Raw genomic sequence first — 18,648 nt, forward strand, 5'->3', positions numbered from 1 at the left:
AATTAGTAATATGATAAACAGTCCTGGCTCAGTTAGATACACAGATGGTGATGAGATGATGATTAGTTAGATAGATGATAGCTAGATGATGATGATAGATAGATGACAGATGATAAATAGAAGATAAGACAGACAACTGGATAGATAGACTTACCTTTTCCTTTTCAAATTGAGGAATGAGATGAGAAAGAGAGAAGGTATTTCATACATAAAAACTCAAGTCCAGAAGATATAAAGTAAACAGTCCTTAAAATTGAAGAGTTTATGATCCAATCAATAATAAAGGCTTGTAATTAAAACACCTGACTCAGCCTAGAACAATGGCAGTGGAATGGAGAAAGTGAGGTCTGTAAGCCTGAGGCCTCAGGGTAGGTTGTTAAGAAGGACTCAGGACTCAGGGCAGGTTGTTAGGAAGGTCATCTCAGTAAAAAGTTTACCTGCAACTAGTTCAGTTGGCTGATGACAATACACGACCTGGCATATGGCAAGGATGAAAAGGATTGTTACCAACCAGGAATTAGTCGGAATTAACTAGGCAACAAAAGGGCAAAAAAGGTGCAAACAGGCAAAATTAGTAATGGCTGCTAATTCCTACACTGTTCCTCTGTATACAACGCACTTCCCACATTATCTCTGAGCCCCATAAGAGTCTTGAAAAGAAAAATGTTTTGGTTTTGTGACCCTGTAAACACAGGTGTTTTAATCAACTGGGTAGTGATTTGAATTATAATAAATCCCAATATTTCATAGCATGGGGTAAAAGGTAAAACAAAAATGCATTTCACTTTTCAGAGATAAATTTCTTGAATGTTCGATATTTTATATGAAAATGGATAAGCTTTAGTTTAAAATCAGTTTACTCTCTCATGGATTAATGAAAAACAGTATATGGAAAACAGATTTTTGGAATGACGAGTGTCTTCTGAAAGTGTGTGCTCATGAGTGCATGCACTGCACAGAATGTGTATTCAGAGGCATGCATGAATGGCAGAATCCTCATGAACTCCACCACTTTGTACCCCTCTAAGCAAGTATGTGTGATTTTAAATAAAAAGCAGTAAACCAGAACAACAATGTATTGGAAAAAAAAAATTCTTTCACTTATGAATATGCACTGAAGTTTTTGTTCAAAATACGGAAATCCTTATTTAATCCAAATATTACAATGACCTTTGGGTGGTCTCAGTAAACCTAAGCAAACCTGAATTCTATAGATCCTTTAAGTAACTAATGGGAACTTACTACAACCACCCATACACACACACACACACACACACAAACACACACACACACTTACACAGGAGGCATTTCATCATTAGAAAAATTGCTAATCATCTGACCAACTTTTGGCAAATTATTGCTCAGCTATATGGTTACACTTTGCCCAAATAGATTCCTGGTAGCTATTATCCCTCATTCCACTTGTTTTTTGTGTTCTTAAGATAAGGCAGAGAGTATTTTAATGGAAATATCTGAGTTGGTAGAATCCAAAAAGATTCCTGGGGGAATTCCACTTCCTGAGACCAGCACTGGGGTTTTCCATGTTATAAACATTTAGTCATGAGTCAGGAATAAGCAAAGAAGCAGTTAAAGAGATTAGAGTCATGCCAACACCCAAGAGTCATCAACGATCTCTTTTGGAACTCGAATCAAGCCTAGACCCTAGGAGAGACTGGGATTGAGAGACAGAATGTGGTTGCTGTGGATCAGCTGGGAGGCTAAGGGTGTCAGTGGAGCTCTATATCAGCTTATTTTGTAGACATAACATTCTTGATCCATGGAACGTAGCTGTGTAGGTCAGTGAAGACAACAGCATATCCTGTTAGAATACATCCAGTTTCCCAAGACAAAATTCCTTGTAATTCACCACCACAGATGGCTGGTGCCGCTGTGACCACCTGCCAGATAGAGTAGAGGGATCAGAAACTCCTTCCCACTTGAGATTTTCTCAACACCTGAACAAAAATGAAAGCTACTACATTTTCCATGCAAAGGGGTCCAAGACAGAAGAATACAGTATGAAAGCTTCTTTCCATTGCTTTAATGACCCCTACACCTCCCAGTCATCTATACACAGATATTTCCAGGCAGCAGCTGGAAGATAGCTTTCCACCCCAAAATCTATTTCTTTCATCTCTATCACAGGGTGGAGAAGAAAGAGTCATTATTCAGCCCCTTCCTCTCTGAGCTCCTAGCCTGACTAAAAAATCCAGCCCCTCCAAGAATGAGAGACACAAAGAGTAGAGACTGAGCTTAGGGCAAATGAGGTAAGAAGACTTACCTGGCAGGGCTCTTGGGTTCCTAGCATGGGTCCTATGCAGAACATGTTCTCAAGGAGTTTTTCACCCAGTAATTTTTTACAGTTTATATTAGAGCTCAGTTGAATCTTGACTCTTTGCAGCTTATGGTTTGAATTTCCTAAGCACAAAAAATGAGGAGACTTTGATTCCTATCTGCCTTTTCATAAGGCACTCTGCTTCCCCCTCCTTCAGAGCTTCCTCTCAGTAAAAATGAATGATCATGAATCAAACACATCCTCCTGCTCAATTTATCATCTCTGACAGATGATCAGCATCAAAGGGTGGTTGCTGAGAAGACAATCCATGCATGAAACAAGATCTGAATCCAAACTCTGTCATTACCAAGTTTATAACCTTGGAAAATTAATTTCCCTGAGTCTTAGTTTCCTGTCTTATATGCTATAAATCCCAAGGAAACTTATCCACATGATATGTGATGATGACTATATAATATGTATAGGATGCTTTGTCCCTGGTACGTAATTAGTGATTGACAAATGGTAGTTACTACCATTGTTGTAATCAATAACAATATCACTCCTGCTAGGTAAAGGGAAACTATGATTCTTACCAATTCGCTAATTAAGATTCAAAGAAGTGAAAGAATTTGTTCATAAACCTATAAAGAATGTTATAATCAATATTCAAACATAGACCTCAGATTCTAATCCCTGTGGTGTGTGCCAATGTGATACATTCATGTAACACCTTGATTTAGGATTTGATTCCCAAAACTCTCAAGATCACTTCTTCTATTCTAGAGAGCCAATACCTTTGTTCCAATTCTAGCTTTGTACATGTGCTTAGAAATCTGGCATTAGCCCTATTAAGTTTCAATTCCTTCCCTTAAATCCTTAGAGATCCTAAAGATATGAATATATCCAAGAACTCTTCTTTTTGATAGTCACTCACCAATAAAGTTTTTGTTGTCTAACCAAGTGTGAATCAAACAATCTTTAATTGCATTCTTGAGAGTAGGCAACTGAAAAGTCATGGTGGAGAAGGTAAAAGGTAGAGGTAGCTTTATCAGCATGAGGTCATCTTTCGGAGAGGTAACAGTGAAGTTTGGGTGAATAATGATCCTGTCATAAGGTACAAACTCCCCAGTAAAGTCTTGAATATTTGTGGAACTGCCATAAAAGATGATCTGAAGATCTCTGAAAAATGATAAAGAGAAAAAAGATTAATGCTCCCAGATCCCAAGGCTAATCACACACACACACACACACACACACACACACACACACACACACTCCTTTTTTGGTAGCCCATTAAATCTTTTCCTCTCATTTTTGTCCACTTAATTCTTTATGTGTAGCTGCCACATGTGGTCACACAGATTATGCATTATACAAGCCAATAGGTTGCCATTCACATAGACTATAATGTAAATGGTCCTGCCAGGAGTTAAGCAATGCAATGGCTTGACTCTATTCTTAGCATAATTCTAGAGAGAAGCTCCAATTCAAGACCTGGAAATGGTAGAAAGAAAAATGCAAATGGATAGTCAAGGCTTTTATGAAATAGTAGGCTCTGTTAGGGAGGCTCCTTTGGGAATTGAGGGCAATAGGAAATGTGAAACTGTATAGAGGAAGTAACAGCTTTGAGAGTTTAAATGTTCTAAAGCTAGGGAGGATTGCCTGAATATACTATGAATATACTATGCTCTACTCACATCTATCAAAACTGCTGGATTAACAGGGTTTTCTGGTGGTCCTTCAGAAAAACAAGAGTCAAAAATCCTGGATGTTCCACTGAGATCCAGTTGAGATCCACTCACTAGCATGGCTCAATACTCTAAATTCAGAACAGGGCACTCCAGTGAGGCCCATGAATCTCCCACTCAGGTATTTCTCCAACCACAAGAGTGAGATAAGTGCCACACTGGTACTAAGTAGCAAATCTTTTGTTGAGCTCCCAAATGCTAAGATTATATTGTCTTCTAATAACAGTACCATTTGTCTCTCAGTCTGTCTTTGACACCTTATAGAGAGTTGTAAAGTTTAAAGAGATGGGACAGGGTGGGGGTGCCCTGGGTGGCGCAGTTGGTTAAATATCTGACTCTTGATTTTGGCTCAAGTCATGATCTCAGGGTTGTGAGACTGAACCCCATGTGGGGCTCTGCACTCAGAGCAGAGTTGGCTTGTCCCTCTCCCTCCCCCGGCTCACACCTATGCTCTTCCTTTCTCTCTCTCTCTCCAAAATAAATAAATAAATAAATTTTTTTTTAAAGATTTTATTTATTTATTTGACAGAGAGAGAGATCACAAGTAGGCAGAGAGGCAGGCAGAGGGAGAGGAGGAAGCAGTCTCCCTGCAGAGCAGAGAGCCCGATGCGGGACTCGATCCCAGGACCCTGAGATCATGACCTGAGCCGAAGGCAGCGGCTTAATCCACTGAGCCACCCAGGTGCCCCATAAATAAAAATTTTTTTAAAATAAAATTAAAATAAAGAGATAGAACAGGAATAGGCCTGATAAATTCATCCTTGAGCTAAGCCCAAGGACTGACAAGTTTAAAAGTTCTCATCAGAGCAATATCCTTTAGGTAAATTTTGCTTTCAGTCACTTTTACAAGACATTAGATATTATAAGTACTTTCCTTAGTTTTGCTGTGTTCCTGAGAACTGTCATACTTTGTTTCATCTGCTTGTAGTGAAGGATTTTGCTGGGCCCCCAGGCAGGGATGACTGGTCTTTGGCCAAGTTGTTTTTTACTGGCTGCTGTGCTTCTCATTAGATCATCTCAGTATATTTGGTTCTCTATACCAAACACATGCTCCCTTTGTGTTTAAATTCATATGATATCTTTCCAGTTGGCATAATTCCTCCAGAAAAATATGAAATTGCAGTGGCCACTGGGAAGAATTTTGACAAGAGCAAGACTGTTCATTGGACTGATACATTAGAATAGAAAAGGAAGAAGCCGTGATGTTAAGTTTCTTTCTCTCTTGCCTTTCTAAATGAGAGATCACTTAATGATCCCGTCCAATCCATTTCCATACTTTGGGAATTAAAGAGCACTGGTGTTTTAACTATAGAATTGATGGAATCTTTAGGCCCAACTTATTGTTTAAATCAGTTGTAATAACTCTCTGAATCTGTGTTTGTCAAATTGTTTTTTTCTGTTGTTAAGACTACTCTCCCATCTTGCTAAAGAGAAGTCATTAGTCTTCCAGTGTTAATTTAATAACTGTCTAAAACTGGTGCCCTCTAATATTTTCTCTTATCCTTCCTCTATTTCTCATTTTTCCTTCCTCTAATTTTATGACTTAATTTATCATAAGATATGCTTATAAGTAAATAGAGAGGTTTATATTGAAAAAAGAGTTCATGATAAATAGATGATTCAGGCAAGTTAAAGTGAGTGAATTTCAGCTTAAGACAAGATAACTTTGCATAACTCAAAGTATGCAAAACTGAACTGTGGTAGAAAAACAAGAGAATAGTGGTTCCCTCTGAGAGATATGGATAGAATATAACTAAGAATGCCTATGAGAACCGAACCTTACACCTAAAGGAGCTAGAAAAGGAACACCAAATAAAGCCTAAAGCCAGCATAAGAAGGGAAATAATAAAGACTAGAGCAGAAATAATATATAAACAAGACAGTAGAACAAATCAACAAAACTAAGAGCTGGTTCTTTCAAAGAATTAATAAAATTAATAAACCCCTACCAAGCTTATCAAAAAGAAAAGAGAAAGGACTCAAATAAATAAAACCATGAATGAGAGGAGAGATCACAACCAACACCACAGAAATACAAGCAATTATAAGAGAATACTATGAAAAAGTATATGCCAATGAACTGGGCAATCTGGAAGAAATAGATAAATTCCTAGAAACATACAAACTACCAAAACTGAAACAGGAAGAAATAGAAAATTTGAACAGACCTATAACCATCAAAGAAATTGAATCAGTAATCAAAAATCTCCCAACGAACAAAGTCCAGGGACAGATAGCTTCCCATGGGAAATCTACCAGACTTTTAAAGACGAGTTAATACCATGATGCCTGGGGTGGCTCAGTCAGTTAAGCAACTGACTCTTTTTTTCTTTAATATTTTTATTTTTTTCAGTGTTCCAAGATTCATTGACTAAGGCACCACACCCAGTGCTCCATGCAATACGTGCCCTCCTTAATACCCACCACCAGGCTCACCCATCCCCCACCCCCCTCCCTTCCAAAACCCTCAGTTTGTTTCTCTGAGTCCACAGTCTCTCATGGTTCGTCTCCCCCTCTGATTTCCCCCAAAGCAACTGACTCTTGATTTTGGCTCAGGTTATGATCACAGGGTCTTGAGACTGAGCCGCACATCAGGCTCTGTGTTCAGTGCAGAGTCTGCTTGAGATTCTCTCTCTCCTTCTGCCCCCCCCCACCATACTCGTGCTCTTTCTTTCTAAAATAAATAAAAATAAAGCTAATAAAGAAGAATATCTATTTAAAACTTCCAAATTCATTCTACAAAGCCAGCATTACTTTGATTCCAAAACTAGACAAAAACCCCACTAAAAAGGAAAATTGTAGGCCAATACCCCAGATGAACGTGAATGCAAAAATTCTCAACATACTAGCAAATCTAATCCAACAGTACATTAAGAGAATTATTCACCACGATCAAGTAGGATTTATTCCTGGGCTGCAGGGCTGGTTCAAGATTCCCAAATCAATCAATGCAATACACCACATTAATAAAAGAATGGATAAGAACCCATATGATCCTCTCAAGAGATGCAGAAAAAGCATTTGACAAAATACAGCATCTATTCCTGATAAATACGCTCAAGAAAGCAGGGATAGAAGGAACATTCCCCAACATCATAAGGCCATATATGAAAGAACCATAGCTAATATCATCCTCAGTGGGGGGGAAAAACTAAGAGCTTTTCCTCTACAGTCAGAAACAAGCCAGAAATGACCACTCTCATCACTGTTATCTAACATATTACTGGAAGTACCAACCACAGCAATCACACAACAAAAAGAAATAAAAGGCATCCAAATTGGCAAGGAAGAAGTCAAACTTTCACTATTCATGAATGACATGATACTCTGTATAGAACACCCGAAAGACTCCACCAAAATATTACTAGAACTGATACACGAATTCAGCAAAGTCACAGGCTATAAAATCACCAAACAGAAATCTGTTACTTTTCTATACACAAATAATGAAGCAGTAGAAAGAGAAATCAAATGATTGGTCCCATTTAACCATAAGATACCTAATAATAAACTTACCCAAAGAGGTAAAAGATCTGTACTCTGAAAACTAGAAAACACTTATGAAAGAAACTGAAGAGAACACAAATAAATAGAAAGACATTCCATGCTTAAGGATTAGAAGAACAAATATTGGTAAAATATCTATATTATCCAAAGCAATCTATACATTTAATGCAAATCCTATCAAATTATCACCAACAGTTTTCACAGAGCTAGAACAAACAATCCTAAAATTTGTATAGAGCCATAAAAGACCCTAAATAGGCCCAGCAGTCTTGAAAAAGAAAAGCAAAGCTTGAGGCATTCAGCTTTATTACAAAGCTGTAGTCATCAAGCTAGTATGGTACTGGTGCAAAAACAGACACACAGGTCAATGGAACAAAATAGAAAGGCCCAAAATGGATCCACAACTATATGGTCAACTAGTCTTTGACAAAATGGGGAAGAATTTCCAATGGAAAAAAGACAGTCACTTCAGTAAACTGTATTAGGGTAACTGGACAGCCACATGCAGAAGAATGCAACTGGACCACTTTCTTATACCAAACACAAAAATAAATTCAAAATACATGAAAGACCTACATGTGAGGCAGGACACCACCAAAACCCTAGAGGGGACACAGGCCACAGTATATTTGAGCTCGGCCACAGCAACTTCTTGCTAGACACACTGCCAGAGGCAAAAGAAACAAAAGCAAAAATGAACTATTGGGACTTCCTTAAGATAAAAGGCATCTGCACAGCAAAATCTGAACAGCAACCTACAAAACCTACAAAATGGGAGAAGACATTTACAAATCACATATCTGATAAAGGGCTAGTATCCAAAATCTATAAAGAACTTATCAAACTCAACACCCAAAAAATAAAGAATCCAGCTAAAAAATTGGCAGAAGGTATGAATAGACATTTTTCCAAAGAAGACATCCAGATGACTAATAGACACATGAGAAGATGCTCAACATCAGTCAGCATCAGAGAAATGCAAATCAACCCTTTGTCTGTACTGTCATTTGCGAAAATCTTCTCCCATTCCGTGGGTTGCCTCTTTGTTTTGTTGACTGTTTCCTTTGCTGTGCAGAAGCCTTTGATCTTGAAGAAGTCCCAAAAATTCATTTTCGCTTTTGTTTTCTTTGCCTTTGGAGACATATCTTGAAAGAAGCTGCTGTGGCTGATATCGAAGAGGTTACTGCCTATGCTCTCCTCTATGATTCTGAAGAATTCTTGCCTCACATTGAGGTCTTTTATCCATTTCAAGTTTATCTTTGTGTATGGTGTAAGAGAATGGTCCAGTTTCATTCTTCTACATATAGCTGTCCAATTTTCCCAGCACCATTTATTGAAGAGACTGTCTTTTTCCCACTGGATATTTTTTCCTACTTTGTCAAAGATTATTTGACCATAGAGTTGCAGGTCCATATCTGGACTCTCTACTCTGTTCCACTGGTCTGTGTGTCTGTTTTTGTGCCAGTACCATGCTGTCTTGGTGATCACAGCTTTGTAATAAAGCTTGAAATCAGGGAACATGATGCCCCAGCTTTGTGTTTCTTTTTCAACATTTCCTTAGCAATTCAGGGTCTTTTCTGGTTCCATACAAATTTTAGGATTGTTTATTCCAGCACTTAAAAAAATGGCCAGTGTAATTTTTATTGGGATGGCATCGAAAGTATAGATTGCTTGGGGCAGTATAGACATTTTAACAATGTTTATTTTTCTGATTCATGAACATGGAATGCTTTTCCATCTTTCTGAGTCTTCTTCAATTTCTTTCATGAGTGTTCTGTAGTTCCTGGAGTACAGATCCTTTACCTCTTTTGGTTAGGTTTATTCCCAGGTAACTTATGGTTCTTGGTGCTATAGTAAATGGAATCGATTCTCTAGTTTCCCTTTCTATATTTCCATTGTTAGTATATAAGAAAGCGACTGATTTCTGTACATTGGTTTTATATCGATACCTCTTTTGGTTAGGTTTATTCCCAGGTAACTTATGGTTCTTGGTGCTATAGTAAATGGAATCGATTCTCTAGTTTCCCTTTCTATATTTCCATTGTTAGTATATAAGAAAGCAACTGATTTCTGTACATTGGTTTTATATCTTGCCACATAACTGAATTGCTGTATGAGTTCTAGTAGTTTGGGGGTGGAGTCTTTTGGGTTTTCCAAATAAAGTATCATGTCATCTGCAAAGAGAAAGAGGTTGACTTCTTCTTTGCCAATTTGAATACCTTTTATTTCTTTTTTTTTCCCCTTTTTATTAATTTTTTCAGCGTAACAGTATTCATTCTTTCTGCACAACACCCAGTGCTCCATGCAAAACGTGCCCCCCCATCACCCACCACCTGTTCCCCCAACCTCCCACCCCTGACCCTTCAAAACCCTCAGGTTGTTTCCCAGAGTCCATAGTCTCTTATGGTTCGCCTCCCCTCCCCAATGTCCATAGCCCGCTCCCCCTCTCCCAATCCCACCTCCCCCCAGCAACCCCCAGTTTGTTTTGTGAGATTAAGAGTCATTTATGGTTTGTCTCCCTCCCAATCCCATCCTTTTATTTCTTTTTGTTGTCTGATTGCTGTTGCTAGGACTTGTAGTACTATGTTGGACAACAGTGGCGAGAGTGGGCATCCTTGTTGTATTCCTGATCTCAACACTCCAGAAAATAGATAATCACGTCAAAAAACGGGCAGAAGATATGAACAGACACTTCTCCAAAGAAGACATACAAATGGCTAACAGACACATGAAAAAAATGTTCATCATCATTAGCCATCAGGGAAATTCAAATCAAAACCACATTGTGATACCACCTTAAACCATTTAGAATGGCCAAAATTAACAAGACAAGAAACAACAAGTGTTGGAGAGGCTGCAGAGAAAGGGGAACACTGTTGGTGGGAAGAATGCAAGTTGGTGCAGACACTTTGGGTAACAGTGTGAAGATTCCTCAAGAAATTAAAAATAGAGCTTCCCTATGACCCTGCAATTGCACTACTGGGTATTTACTCCAAATATACAGATGTAGTGAAAAGAAGGGCCATATGTACCTCAATGTTCACAGCAGCAATGGCCATAATTGCCCAACTGTGGAAAGAGCCAAGATGCCCTTCAATAGACAAATGGATAAAGAAGATATGGTCCATATTTATAATGGAATATTACACCTGCATCAGAAAGGATGAATACCCAATTTTGTATCAACATGGATGGGTCTGGAGGAGATTATGCTGAGTGAAATAAGTCAAGCAGAGAAAATCAATTACCATATGGTTTCACTTACTTGTGGAGCATAAGGAATAACATGGAGGATGTTAGGAGAAGGAAAGGAAAAGTGAATTGGAGGAAATCGGAGGGGGAGATGAAGCATGGGGGACTGTGGACTCTGAGAAACAAACTGAGGGTTTTGGAAGGGAAGGGGGGTGGAGGGACAGGTAAGCCTGATGGTGGGTATTATGGAGGGCACGTATTGCATGGAGCACAGGGTGTGGTGCATAAACAATGACTCTTGGAACACTGAAAAAAAATTAAAATAAAAAAGAAATGCAAATCAATACCATGATGAGATAACACCTCACACCTGTCAGAATGGCTACAATTAACAACACAGGAAACAACAGATGTTGGCAGGACTCAAAGAAAGGGGAACCCTCATACACTGTTGGTGGGAATGAAAACTGGTGCAGCCACTCTGAAAACAGTATGGATCTTCCTTAAAAAATTAAAAACAGAACTAACCTATGATCCAGCAATTTATGACTAGGAATTTGGCCAAAGGATACAAATATATAATTCAAAGGGATATATGCACCCCGACATTCATAGCAGCATTATCTGTAATAGCCAAACTGTGGAAGCAGCCCAAGTATCCACTGACTGATGAATAGATAAAGAAGAGGTGGTGTACATATATACAATGGAATATTACTCAGCCATCAAAAAGATGAAATCTTGCCAGTTGCAACAAAATAGAGAGAGCTAGACAGAATTATGCTAAGCAAAACAAGTCAGAGAAAGATAAATACATAAATACCATATGATTTCACTCATATGTGGAATTTAAGAAACAAAACAGATGAACATGGGGAAGGGGGATAAAAAGAGATAGGGAAGCAAACCATTAGAGACCTCTAACTATAGAGAACAAACTGAGGTTTGATGGAGAGAGTTGGGCAGGGAATGGGCTAAATGGGTTTTGGATATTAAGGAGTGCACTTGTTGTGATGAGCACTGAGTGCTGTATTTAAGTGATGAATCACTAAACTACATCTGAGACCAATTTTACCATAAATGTTAACTAACTAAGAATTAAATAAAAACTTGAAATCAAAAAAGGGCATTCGAATATTATGTAACTTTAGACTCTGTTACATTAAATCTCCATATTAAAATTTATAAAGCAATGGCTAAAAGAATAGAAAGTGTGTATACTTCACAACAAAAATGAAATATTAATCAAATAATAGAGTAAAAGCATTTTTAGACAAATATAAAAGGAGTAGGAATTCAAAATAGGTAGAAACAAGACTGAGTATAGTAATAATCAATATAAAAACAATGGCTTAAACTCACCAGTTAAAAGACAGAAATTGTAAATTGTATTTTTTTAATCCTACTATATGTAAATTAATAGATATATTTAAATCAAAAAGATACAGAAAGTTAGAAAAGATATAAAATGATATATCAGGACAATACCAACCAACCAAAAAAAAAAAAAAGGCAGAATTGGCATATTAATATCTGAAAAATGGGCTATAAAACCAAAATATTGACTATATGAGAGAAAGTAATGATATATATAGTAATAGCTTTGATTTATTAGGAATGCACAAAGCACCTACATTTATAAATGTACCTGAATTTACAGACTTAATAAAATAGCCTAAAAAACATTAAAAAAACAAAAAAGTAATAAATGTATAGGACTATTTTGATCAATCTAAATACAGAAGAATATTTCAATGCAAATCTCTAAATTATTCATATTAAGCAAAAAAAAAAAATAGTAAGGATACCAAAGACTTGAATTACACAATTAAAGTTTGATATACGTAGAAACTTCTATCCTAAAATTACAGCATGTACATTCTTTCAAACACATGAGGAGTTATAAAAATTGACTTTATACTGGTCCAAAAAGCAAGTCTCAATTCTCGTCAAAGAATCGATATCACATAGATCACATTCTCTGACCACAAAACAATTAAACTAGAACTCAAAGATTTTCTTTTAATTTGTAAAGTTATCCTCCAAAATTTACCCGACCAAATTCTAAACTTAGAAATGAAAGATTTAATCATGTGGAAATGTATAAAAATTATATAGAATTAAAATAATAATGAAAATGGCCCTTTTCAAAGATGGCTAGTAGAAAATACACAGGAACATATGCATAAATTACTAGAAATAGTAAGAGAATATAACAAGAGAACATGCCATTAGATAAATTTATGATACAAGTTTATTATAACAATTGCATTTCCATCATCACTAATAGACAGAAAATATGATTTTCTGAAAGTACATCAATTAAAAATATAATAGAAAAATATAAAGCACCTTAAGAATAAATTTTTAATAAGATATGTACAAGATATGTATGTAGATAAAACTCTTGAAATCCATCAAAGGGAAACCAAAATAAGTAAAGAGATATACCAGATCCATGGCTATGAATAATCATTATCAGAAAAATATTAATTCTTCCCAACTGATACAAGAGTCAAAGTAATTCCAAATAAATCTCAACAGAGTTTTTCATAGAACTTAAAAAATTGATTTTAAAATTTATTTTAAAAAATACCTAAGTGCTCCTGATAAAGAAAAACATGGCTGGCCCACCCTATCAGACATCACAAATTATGAGAAAGTCATAATTATTAAGGCATTGTGGTATTGGTCTATAATAAATAAACCAATGGAGCAGTATAGAGAGTCCAAAAACATGCACAGATAGAGGAACTTTCACAGATGACGGAAGTGGTGTTGCAGTCACTGGAGAAAGAAGGAACCGTTAGATAAATGATATTTGGATGTTTAGCTTACTATAATTAAGAAAATGAAACTGGATCCCTACTTCACATCATTCACAAACATCAGGTCTAAATGATATAAATATTTAAATATGGAATCAAAACTTTAAAGACTCTAGAAATGAAGAAATATCTTTCTGATCTTGAATCATAAAGTTATTTTCAACTAGGCACAAAACCCAATTAATCAGAAATAAAGATGATAATTTAAGTGTTAAATTGAATTATACCCAAGTTAAGAACTCTTATTCATCAAAATACACCATAAAGAGAAGATGGTAACACGAACTGGAAGAATATATTTTCAACATACGTAATTGACAAAAGAGTAATAACTAGAGCTTTATAGAAGTCCTACAAAGCAATTTTTTTAATTCACGAAATGCTCATAAAACATGAAAGAGAATTTCCCTGAAGAAACACTATTAGCAGAAGGAAGAGGATGAAGAGGAAAAAGAAGGAAAAAAAAATTATGCTAATCATCACTACTAATAAAGATTAAAAAATTAAGACCATAACAAGAAATTTGACACAATCAGTAAAAGAGAAAAATGTCTGACAATACCCAATGTGGGAAATGCTTATAAATTGCTGGAAGATGTATAAAAGTGAACATTTGCATCCTCTATTACCCAGCAATTCCACTCCTAACTATATACTCTAGAGTTATATACAAAGAGATACAGTTGCAGGTACACACCAACATGTATACACATTAACACATACATCTGTATTTGGGGAGCCTTGGAGCCTTGGAAAAGAGCGGACAGATCCCCATCACTTGGAGCCTTGGAACAGAGCGGATAGATCCCCATCACTTACGGTAGGAAGCAGTGTGCCGCTGTCAATACCCACTGAGGGGCAATCAAAGTCCCCACACAGGACTGATAATTGGAATTCAGGTAAAATAGGTAGTGAAGATGATTTAACCCTTCCATGTCTTCGCCAACATATGAAACAACACCTGGAACAAAGAGAGAAGAGAATCAAGGGAAATAACCTAGCTGACTAAAGAGAACTCAGGGTGCTTATGGAGATTTCAGGATGCCAGTATCAGATAATATCAATATTTGCCATTCATTAATCACTTAGCTAACTAAGTGATACCCTAACTCAATGGTAATAGAGATCCATACTATACAAACACTGTACTAAATACTTGGTGTACTTATTTAAATTTTTTATTCTTCACAGGAAAAAAAAAAAACTATGGAATGGATAAATTCTATATTATTTTACAGATTAAGAATTTATTAGAGAGACTGTGTTTCCGACATTGTATATTCTAGTCTCCCTTGTCATAGATTAATGGACCATATAACTGTGGGTTTATCTGTGGGTCCTCTATTCTGTTCCATTGATGTATGTGTAGGTTTTTGTGCCAGTACTACACTGTTTTGATTACTACAACTTTGTAGTACATCTTGAAACCCAGAACCCAGAAACCCAGAACTCAGAAACCCAGAACTGTGAGGCTTTGTTTTTCAGTTTTTCAACTTTGTTTTTCTTTCTGAAGAGAGACAATACAATGGATATTATGCAGCCATAATAAAGGATGTTATAGGGCCATTTGCAACATATGGATGGACCTAAAGGATATTATACTAAGTGAAATAAGTCAGACTGAAAAAGACAAATACCATATGCTCTCAGTCATATATTAAAAAAAAAGAATAAATAAACAAAAAGCAGAAACAGACCTAAAAATACAGAGAACAACCTAATGGTTACCAGAGGGCAGGGGGATGAGGGGATGGGGAAAAATGAATGAAGCGGAGTGGGAGATACGGTCTTCCAGTCATGGAATGAATAAGTCATGGGAATAAGAGGCATGGCATAGGAAATACAGTCAGTAATATTCTAATAGCTTTGTATGGTGACAGATAGTAGCTGCATTTACAGTGAACATGGTATAATATATAAACTTATCAAGTTACTACATTGTACACCTGATATTAATGTAACATTGTGTGTCAACTATGCTGAAATTCTTTTTGTTTATAGTTTTAATTTTTATTTTTTTTATTTTTTTACACCTATCTTATGGCTTTTACTTTTTTTTAACTATGTTATGTTAGTCACCATATAGTACATCATTAGTTTTTGATGTAGTGTTCCATATTCACTGTTTGCATATAACACCCAATGCTCCATGCAATACATGCCCTCCTCAGTACCCATCACCAGGCTAAACTATCCCCCTGCCCCCTCCCCTCTAAAATCCTCAGTTTGTTTCCCAGAGTCCATAGTCTTATGGTTCGTCTCCCCCTTTGATTCCCCCCACTTCATTTCTCCCTTCCTTCTCCTAATGTCCTCCATGCTATTCCTTATGCTCCACAAGTAAGTGAAACCATATGATAATTGACTTTCTCTGCTTGACTTATTTCACTTAGAATAATCTCCTCCAGCCCCATCCATGTTGATGCAAAAGTTGGGTATTCCTCCTTTCTGATGGGTGAGTAATATTCCATCATGTATAAATATACGACCTCTTCTTTATCCACTGATCCGTCAATGGACACTGGGCTGCTTCCATAGTTTGGCTATTGCAGATAATGCTGCTGTAAACATGGGGGTGCATGTATCCCTTTGGATTAGTGTATTTGTATTCTTTGGGTAAATACCTAGTAGTACAATCGCTGGATCGTAGGGTAGTTCTGTTTTTAACTTCTTGAGGAAACTCCATGCTTTTTTTTACAGTGGCTGCACCAGTTTTCATTTCCAGAAACAGTGCAAGAGGGCTCCTTTTGCTCCACATCCTCTCTAACACTTGTTGTTTCTGATTTTGGCCATTCTGACAGGTATGAGGTGATGTTATACTGTACTTTTGATTTGCATTTCCCTGATAAGTGATGTTGAGCATGTTTTCATAAGCCTATTGGCCATCTGTATGTCTTCTTTGGAAAAATGTCTGTTCATGTCTTCTGCCCATATTTTGTTTATTTTTTTAAAAGTGATATATATTTATTGTGAAAATTTATAAAAGACATGAAATAAAAATCATCAGTAAAACAAAAAAATCATCAGTAATCCCCAAACCAAAATTTTTTCTGTAGGGATGGCTAGTTTCACGGGTGTGAGACCTGTGTTCAGAAGGGCCCTGCATTTGGTGTAAGGCTCTACTACTGCTGTCTTGGCATTATAATTTTTGAACAAGAGATCTTGCATTTTCATTTTATACTAGGCTCTGTAAATTATGTAGTCAGTTCTGTCTACAGACATTCAGGGACACAAATATACAATTATATATACATATACAATATATTTATAAACTATGTCATTAAAACCCCAAACTTCTTTGTAAATGTTCTTTTTAATATATGCATAATATTTAATCCTATGGAACAGTCATGTATTTGGTTATGTTTTTATTTTGGTACCTAGTTTGTATAACATTTTATACTGTTATGATGAGGAACGTCTTTTCATATTATTTTTTTAAATGTAGTTCTAATTATTTCCTTAAATAACACCTGAGAAGTAAAATTAAAGGGAGGAAGGGATTTGAACATTTTGGAACTTTGTATTTAAATTGCCAAATAGCTTTTCAGAAAGATCACTATTACCAGATGAGTGTAAGAAACTTTTCTCTTCATACCCTAGGCAGCAGAGAATATGATTAAAAAGTATTTGGTATTGAATAAATTAAAATATTATCCACTTAATTTCCATTTCTTTGACTACCAGTAAAGGAGTCAAATAAATAAATATATTTAAAAAATATATTAGCCATTTTTATTTCTTCGTGGAATTGCCCAAGAATGCAAACTTCTCTGTTATGTTTTTTAAGGCTGAGTCCTACTACTCTAGCTTTATCTTCCCCCTATTTTAATTGGATTATTTCTTTTTTGTGTGTTGAGTTTTATAAGTTCTCTATATATTTTGAATACTACCCCTTAATCAGATATGTCATCTGCAAATATCTTCTCCCATTCCATAGGTTGCCTTTTAGTTTTGTTGATTATTTCCTTTGCTGTGTAGAAGCCTTTTATTTTGATGTAGTCCCAATAGTTTTTGTTTCCTTTTTGTTTCCCTTGCCTCAGCTGAAGTTGCTACAGCTGATGTCAAAGATGTTACTGCCTGTGTTCTCCTCTAGGATTTTTATGGTTTCAGGTCTCACATGTAGGCCTTAAGTCCATTTTGAATTTATTCTTGTGCATGGTATAAGGAAGTGGTCCAGTTTCATTCTTCTGTATGTGGCTGTCCAATTTTCCCAACACCATTTGTTAAAGAGACTGTCTTTTTCCCATTAGACATTCTTTCCTGCTTTGTCAAAAATTAACTCACCATATAGTTGTGAGTTCATTTCTGGGTTGCTATTTTGTTCCATTGATCTATGTTGATTTTTGTGCTGGTACCATACTGTTTTGGTTACTATAGCTTTGTAATATAACTCAAAGTCTGGAGTTGTGATGTCTCCAGCTTTGCTTTCTGCCCTCCTACTCCAAGGTGCTTTGGCTATTCAGGGTCTTTTCTGATTCCATACAAATTTTACAATTCTTTCATCTAGTTCTGTGAAAAATGTTGGAAATTGAATTGGGATTGCATTAAACATGTAGATAGCTTTGGGCAGTACAGACATTTTGACAATATTTGTTCTTCCAAACCCTGAGCATGGAATATCTTTCCATTTCTTCAGGTCCTCTTCAATTTCTGTCATCAGTGTTCCATAGTTTTCAGAGTACAGGTCTTTCACTTCTTGGTTAATGTTATCCTAGGTATCTTATGGTTTGGGGTGAAGCTGTAAATGGGATCAATTCCTTGATTTCTCCTTCTGCTGCTTTATTATTGATGTATAGAAATGCAACAGATTTCTGTATGGTGATTTTATAGCCTGAGACTTTGCTAAATTAATGTATCAGTTCTAGTAATTTTCTGGTGGAGTCTTTCAGGTTTTCTACATAGAGCATCATGTCATCTGCAAATAGTAAAAGTCTGACTTCTTTCTTGCCAATTTGGATGTCTTTTATTTCTTTTTGTTGTCTGACTGCTATAATTAGGACTTCCAATAGTATGTTAATTAACAGTGATGAGAGTGGACATCACTGTCTTGCTCCTGACTACAGAAGAAGAGCTCAGTTTCCCCCACTGAGGATGA

At 36.3% G+C, this 18,648-nt stretch overlaps 1 protein-coding gene across 1 annotated transcript; it reads right to left on the minus strand.

Annotated features, from left to right (window-relative positions):
• Positions 1-1,238: 1,238 nt before the first annotated feature.
• LOC123951481 (probable inactive serine protease 58) lies at positions 1,239-17,689 on the minus strand. The gene is made up of 5 exons (XM_046020241.1): positions 17,671-17,689; positions 14,373-14,514; positions 3,213-3,457; positions 2,282-2,418; positions 1,239-1,898 (listed from the first exon to the last, which is right to left on the minus strand). Exons 1-5 carry the CDS (start codon positions 17,687-17,689, stop codon positions 1,749-1,751), a joined length of 693 nt encoding a protein of 230 aa, XP_045876197.1. The 3' UTR covers positions 1,239-1,748.
• Positions 17,690-18,648: the final 959 nt, after the last annotated feature.

The sequence above is a fragment of the Meles meles genome, chromosome 10 (genome assembly GCF_922984935.1).
Source record: "Meles meles chromosome 10, mMelMel3.1 paternal haplotype, whole genome shotgun sequence".
In the NCBI taxonomy this organism is placed as follows: Eukaryota; Metazoa; Chordata; class Mammalia; order Carnivora; family Mustelidae; genus Meles; species Meles meles.

Excerpts from the sequence above, each read along its gene's own strand:
- LOC123951481 (XM_046020241.1), bottom strand. Across the intron at positions 2,419-3,212 it reads AGACAACAAAAACTTTATTG|GAAATTCAAACCATAAGCTG; the intron begins GTGAGTGACTAT and ends TTTTGTGCTTAG. Across the intron at positions 1,899-2,281 it reads GAACCCAAGAGCCCTGCCAG|GTGGTCACAGCGGCACCAGC; the intron begins GTAAGTCTTCTT and ends TCTATCTGGCAG.